The sequence below is a fragment of the Neophocaena asiaeorientalis genome, unplaced genomic scaffold, assembly GCF_003031525.2.
Source record: "Neophocaena asiaeorientalis asiaeorientalis breed wild unplaced genomic scaffold, Neophocaena_asiaeorientalis_V1.1 scaffold143, whole genome shotgun sequence".
Classification (NCBI taxonomy): domain Eukaryota; kingdom Metazoa; phylum Chordata; class Mammalia; order Artiodactyla; family Phocoenidae; genus Neophocaena; species Neophocaena asiaeorientalis.
In genome coordinates, this window is record NW_020175536.1 from 2,767,286 (window position 1) to 2,774,316 (window position 7,031).

General features: G+C 53.9%; 1 protein-coding gene across 1 annotated transcript; it reads right to left on the reverse strand.

Moving 5' to 3' along the window:
* Positions 1–1,868: 1,868 nt before the first annotated feature.
* Positions 1,869–3,952, reverse strand: IZUMO1R (IZUMO1 receptor, JUNO). The gene is made up of 4 exons (XM_024731283.1): positions 3,815–3,952; positions 2,889–3,077; positions 2,317–2,452; positions 1,869–2,182 (listed from the first exon to the last, which is right to left on the reverse strand). Exons 1-4 carry the CDS (start codon positions 3,950–3,952, stop codon positions 1,869–1,871), a joined length of 777 nt encoding a protein of 258 aa, XP_024587051.1.
* Positions 3,953–7,031: the final 3,079 nt, after the last annotated feature.

The following is a 7,031-nucleotide window of genomic DNA, read 5'->3' on the forward strand; positions in this document are numbered from 1 at the left end:
AAAACAAAACCTCATTAAACTCTCAGCTTTATTACCAAAGATACACTCTCAGACACTTCATTCAGTCCTCAACTCTCAAGAGATTTTACCTATACATATTTTTGAAGCCACGATTGATTGATTGATTGATTGATTGAAGAGCAATTAAAGGTCCTGCTTCATACAGTTCATGCCTTGGGGACCCGGCTGGGTTTTGTCTCACATTTCCTCCCTGTTCTCAGTGAAGTGACCCTTCTTCACCCAGGCTCAAGCCTCACCTTTCTTATGAGGTCTTCCTACCCCACCCCGGCCCAGGTGTTCCTGCAGACTGAAGTGCTTTGTCACCACTGCTGCTATCTGCTTCCTTCTCCAGACTCTGAGCACCTCACTTGCAGGACTCTCTTCATAAGTTTTAGATCTCGTGTGTCCTGCCTGTAACAGGCTTGGGCTTTACGCAGTGAATGAGCACTTTCAAGGTAAGTGTGGGAGGGACGGGGTAGCATTTCCTCCCTGTTCTCAGTGAAGTGACCCTTCTCCACCCAGGCTCAAGCCTCACCTTTCTTATGAGGTCTTCCTACCCCACCCCGGCCCAGGTGTTCCTGCAGACTGAAGTGCTTTGTCACCACTGCTGCTATCTGCTTCCTTCTCCAGACTCTGAGCACCTCACTTGCAGGACTCTCTTCATAAGTTTTAGATCTCGTGTGTCCTGCCTGTAACAGGCTTGGGCTTTACGCAGTGAATGAGCACTTTCAAGGTAAGTGTGGGAGGGACGGGGTGTGACCTTGATTGTCTCTTCTAACTCAACTGCAGACATATTAGAAGCCTCTCTTTGACGAAGAAAAGGTTGTGGGAAGGCACCATCTATGCTGGGAAGCTGCTGGGCTTCAGGCTCCAGAAGGTTCTGAGTGGGTGCGTCGGCTGTCGGTCCACTTACAGGCGGGATGTGAAGGCTGTCTTGATGTCCCTTCTCGGGTTCAGTTCTGCCTCTTCTCCCTCAGTCTTTAGGACACGGCACTGCCCGAGAAGCACAGTCTGTATCCCAAAAAACAATGGCACTGCCTTTTTCCTTTTCTTTCCATAAGTTAAAATCATCTGGTCCAACTTTCTCATTCCTCCAGCAGAGGGAAACCACGACAGTCTTAAATGAAGGTCAAAGGACTTGCCAAAAGTCATACAGAAAGTGGTATAAAGACACTAGAACTTAGGTTTCCAACATTTCACACCAGCATGTTGCGATTCCGGAGTTAAAAAGAAGAGGGAAAGCCGAAAGCACCTGAGACAGCTGCTTCAATCTTGGTACCCAAAACAAAGCCGATGGTCTGGGTGGCACCACGGTTGTCCCGGCTTTGGGTCTTTTTTATGGTGTGTTGCTTATTGAAGAAAAGGGAGTGTTGAAAGCACTGCCACCAGAGAGCTGTTGTGAGGATGTAACGAGAGGGCCTGGCATGTGTTAAGAAGTTTATCATCATTAGGAAAGTAACAACCAACTAGGAGATTTCAGTGCAGAGGGCAAACCGGCTCTGCTTCTTGCAGCCCAACCCCTGACCATAGCGCTAGGACAGAGTGGGTCAGGCAGAAGGAAAGGTCGACTGCTGTGTTGTTGGATACACCATCATGGGAGGGGAGGCCAAGGCAGTCACCGTCAGCTCTACTGGGCAGGGGGTGGTCATGCACTGGATGAGAAGGGCCTTCAGTCCCACCTCAGAGTCCCCCATCCTTAAGACAGGAGGGGATGGTCACCTGTGGCTTCCCAGCCCCCAGCTGCCTTCCAGGCCAGGAAGGTGCAGCAGAGCAGAACCGAACGTGGGAGGCTCAGGCACAAGCCCCCAGCCTGTGCTGCTCATTTCAGCAAGGTCCTAAGGAAGGAGGCTGCCGTGGCCGGGCCTGGCCTACAGCTGGGCAAGCGCAGGAGTGTGTGCAAGGAGGAGGGGCTCTCGGGAAAGAAGCAGCAGGAACAGAGAGAAAGCCAGGAGCGTGTCAGAGAGCCCCCAGGATGGGGCAGGGCTGGCGAAGAGGCGGGCCACGGCCTCATTGGGGTTGACCCCGGCAGGCTTGAACCACTTCTGCAGACACCGCCCGCTGGTCCTGCGCTCTGGGCTTGCCTTGAAGGAGTTGCTCCAGATCTTCTCACATAGGTCAGCCGGGGTGGGGAAGTAATGCAGGAAAGGGTGACAGAGGGCCCTGGCAGGGCAGCGGGGCTTCCCTGAGGGGAGATCCAGACATGGACAACTTACCCGCTCCTGTCCTCACATCCCCATCATTTGCCCCCGGGGGAGCAGAGGGCTTGCGCCTGCCCTCGGGTAGGGGGCCTCCCGGACCCTGCTTAGCATCACTCACCCCGACTCCAGGTCCAGCCGCCGTGCCAGTTGGATTTGCAGGTGTAGGATGTGCGGCAGTCAGCCCACCACTGTTCACAGTCCTCCCGGCACAGGGGCGCGTCCAGAATCCGCTCCGCCTGCCCACGCGGGTCCAGCTGGATGCGGGCATAGCAAGAGGCAAGAATTACACGAGCGCCCATTTAAGGACTATCAATAGCTGCAATGGCACTTGGGTCAGGTACCATCGGAACATATTCTCTTATGAAGTCACTAAATATCATTTTACAAATGAGAGTACTGAGGCTGGGTTAAAGTTTGTACACAGCCCTGTTCCTACAAACAGAAGACGTGACTCAAACAGTCCCTCCATCCTGCTGCTCTCCTGTGACCGCTCTCCATGCATGCCATTCTCTAGGGCCAGAGGTGACTTCCTCTCCATCTGTGTCCCCCACAGCGGCCTCTGACTCTGCTCTTGTCCGTAGGGGGGACAGCATCTCCTGTTCCTGCTAGCGTCCTGCGGCTCAGGCTCTTATGAACAGGGCATTGATGGACATGTCTCCTGCCCACCCACCCCCGCCCACTTCTTCCCACCCTCTGGCTCCAAGGCCCCAGGTTGGGGGAGCACTCGTAGAAGCAGATGGCCTGCAGGAAGTGCTTCTGACAGTCCGGCATCATCAATCCGCAGTGAACCAAGCTGAAGTTGTAGAGCAGGGACACATCCAGGTGGGCTTCCCAGCTCGTGTTGGCCGTGCAGCAGGCACTGTCCTTCCAGGGGATGCACTGGAGGTGGATGAAGAAACAAAAGGCATGGGGAGTAGGGGCAGAGGGTTGATGAGTGTCTGGGCCAGAAAGGTAAAAATGTCCCCTAGAAGAGGACCCGGCAAGTGGGATGCCTTTAGGCCAGCGACCGCTGGATAGAAGGAATGCCAATAAATAGTCAATATTCACACCCAAAGGGCACCTGCACACTGGCCTCCCCGCAACAGACTGTGAGTCCCCTAAGAAAGGGGCTTTCAAGGTCTCAGATCCTGGGGGTGCGGTAGCAGGGTTGTCCCCAAGACCCAGGGGAATGTGGGGTTGCACTGGGGCAGGGCACCTGCAGCTGAGAAGGGCTCATAGGTACATGCCAGCCATGCCCCTCCTCCCTCATCCCTGTCAATTGCCTTTAGGGACTTGGGGAGGGCTTCCTTAAGTCTTATTTTTTTTTCCAGGGCCTGCTGGTGGGAGGGCAGAGTAGGGGACCTTGCTTGTTGGAATCTAGGCTGAATATCTATGAGTCTCCAGGATCATCACCTGCCCCTGCTCCCTGAGTGGCCGTGCAGCTAGGGATGAAAATAGTAAATCATTTGGCAATTAGCCCCCCACCCCCTCCAGTGGCCTTTGCCAAAACCCAATCTAGGTTACAAAACGAGTCAAGATGGATAGGGATTCAGAAGCCATCTTGGCCTTTGTGTCCCTTCCCTGATCTAAGAAGCCTCCACCCACCCTGCATCCCGTGCCAGTTCCAGCTTCCATACCTCCTCGTAGAGCTTGGCCTCCGGGCTGGGCGCTGGCTTGTGGGGCTTGGCGTTCATGCAGATGTTGAGCAGCTCGCGCCCAGCCCACGTGGGTGGGACTGCCCACAGCCCCAGCAGGAGCTGCCACCAACACCCCATGGCCTGCCGCAGAGAGGAGCTCCGCCTGTGATGGAGAGGACACCTCAATCCACGCCCTCCGTCATCCCTGGGAGCAGGCATGGGCTTCAAGCCTCCCTCAAGCGACCATGATACTTTGGCTGCTTCTAGAACCTTTATCTGAGGCAGCGTCATAAACTATCCAGTGAGGTCTGACACTCACCCCTAACCACCTACAGATGCAGAAACTGAGGCCAGGGAGGGGAAGAGATCGGCCCCAAGGTGAAGGAGGGTCACGGGTAGGACGGTTCCAGCTTTCCCTGGGGGAACTTGCCCTGGCCCTTCTCCACTCAGAGGCAGACTTTCTAACTCAGTGACACATGGGCTGGGAATTCAGAGCTTTGATCTTGAGTAACTGAACAAAGGCTCCGTAACCAGATTCTACATGGGGCCAAAGGCGCAGTGGGACTTGGGTAGTGTGACGAATGCAATCCTCACCCCATAGAGTGCCAACCCTAACGCTAACTCCAGCCCCTCTGAAAGGTCCACACAAGGCCCACAGCTCCTCAAGCATCTGGCCTCATCCGCAGTTCCCTGTGGCCAGAGTCCTTTCCCCTAGAGCAGTGGTCCGCCTCCACCAGCCTCAACCCATCTCAAACCCAGCCGGAGCACAAGGCTGAGGCAGCCGGGCGCCCAGTGGCCTTGCTGGCATCTCACAGCCAGAGAGCGTGCCCAGGCGTGAGCCACCTTGAGTCATATGGGCTGGGAATTCAGAGCTTTCATCTTGAGTAACTGAACAAAGCCTCCGTAACCAGATTCTACATGGGGCCAAAGGCTCAGTGGGACTGGGTAGTGTGACGAATGCAATCCTCACCCCATAGAGTGCCAACCCTAATGTTAACTCCAGCCCCTCTGAAAGGTCCACATAAGGCCCACAGCTCCTCAAGCATCTGGCCTCATCCGCAGTTCCCTGTGGCCAGAGTCCTTTCCCCTAGAGCAGTGGTCCGCCTCCACCAGCCTCAACCCATCTCAAACCCAGCCTGAGCACAAGGCTGAGGCAGCCAGGCGCCCAGTGACCTTGCTGGCATCTCACAGCCAGGGAGCATGCCCAGGCATGAGCCACCTTGAGTCTTCCACATCCAAAGCTGGTCCCCGTTACTGGAATGAGAAGGCTGGCTTTTCCCTTGATGTTTGTTGTGCCCTGATTCCCACTCTGCCCTGGGTAGTTCTCGTAATGAGAGAGAGTAGAAAGAGAAAAAAAAACAAGTACCCAATGATCCCCCACAGCCGTCACCGACCCAGGAGCCCAGGCCCGACGCCTCTCAGGAACCGGCTGTGGACCCATCGGGATGAACCTGAAAACCTGTGGCTCAGCTCAAGTTGAGAGCCTCAAGCATCGGAGGGGGAGACGCTAGTTCCACCTTCTGAGCCCATCTTTGAGCCTAAATCTAAAGCTGCTCTCTCCCTGCAGCTCCAGTTTTCAGCACGGCCGCGGCCACGGAGTATTTCAAAGAATCAGGTGTGTCAGGTGGACAGAGGAAAATGCCGCCTCTTCTAGCGTTTTCTTCATACTCACTTTCAAAACAGGAGCGGCGCTCTCCCACCTCCAGAGATTGTGAGGCTGAGGAGACGTCTATGATCCTGCCTATTTATTACCCCTCCGGTTCCTGCTGGGTCCAGGTGCAGGAGCAGAGCCCCAGGTGGCTCCCGTTAACAGCATCTGTCTTACCCACGTGTTGGGGCCTTCTGTGGGCAGAGTCAGGAGGGTTTCGCTTTCCCAGAGAAACAGACCCCGTAGAGGGTAAGGTCCTGTGCTCTTTAGTCAGCTACTGAGTTCTGCTCTCAGCTCTGCTGCTTACTAGCTGGCCAACCTTGAGAAAATGCCTTAAACGCTCTGTCCGTTTCTCTACCTGTAGGAAGGGCTGTTATGATGGGACTGTTGGGGAAAAGAAAAGAAAGAGAAAGTTCCTGAAAAGGACTTGGCATCAAGCCTGGCAAAGATAAATCTAAATGATTTTTATTCTTATCCTTTTATCCTACGAAGCCTTTCTCTCTCAGCCCTATTCCAAAGCTCTACCTGCCCCTTCATCAGCTCAGTTACCTGCCATGGACCACCTGGGTTGTAATGGTAGTGATATCTTCTCTCAGCCCACAGGAGCTGGGCTTCCTGCTGGAGTGGAGACTGGGCAGCCCAGTGATGCAGAGATGAAATGGGGCCTCAGGGACCCAAGGATTTAAATGTATGTCCCAAGCCAAAGCAAACAAAACCAAAAAAGTCCCTCCAAACCCAGGAAATGGCCTCCATTAGCATGCAGAGACCGCTGTCCTGTGAGAGACTCTGCAAGTGTCCTCAGCAGTGATGAACTTCACAGGAGCCCCCTCCTCGGCTAAGGAGAGGCCGGAAACTTGGCCACTTAGGAGAGGCTCAAAGATGATGAAAATGATGGAAAAGGAGCCCCTTTTTTTTTTTTTTGCTTGTTTCTTGTAACAATTTCCCTCTCCAAAGAGAAGTAGCCAAAGTCACTGGCGTTTTCTTGATACACAGGAAATTGAAGCACAATAAAAGCAGTTTGTAATTGAAGAAAGCACGCTGTTCCGTAAGTGATGTGCAGACATGAATTAATCATGTACTGGAAAATTACATTCACCACACCTGGGTCATCCCAGCCACTGAGTTCTGAGCACCATGAAGGACCCAGGCGCCGGGCTGGAGCCTTCAGTATATGGTCTGGCTTACTCCTCACAATGACCCCCCGAGTGAACGCCCTCCCCCATTTTACTTGTGGGGAAACTGAGGCTCAGCTGGGGAGTGGCAGAGCTGGGATCTGAACTCAAATAGCCATGACTCCATACCTGGTGCGTGAGGATCAGGTGAGGGGAAGACCTCCAGGACTGAAAGGGTAGATGCTGTCTGGGTCTCAAGGCAAGTCTTTTTAAAAACAACAAAAAAAGTCTAATTCCATAATCAGATTGTATGTTGGGAGACATGTGTGGGCTTTATCTGAGAAGAGAAATGATTACAGCCCAGCCTCCCATATTCCTGCCTTAAACAGAGTCAGGAGTCTCCTTTTTTAGGGTCTGGTACCAAGCAACCCGGGTCCCTCCCCGCAGCGTCCAGGGG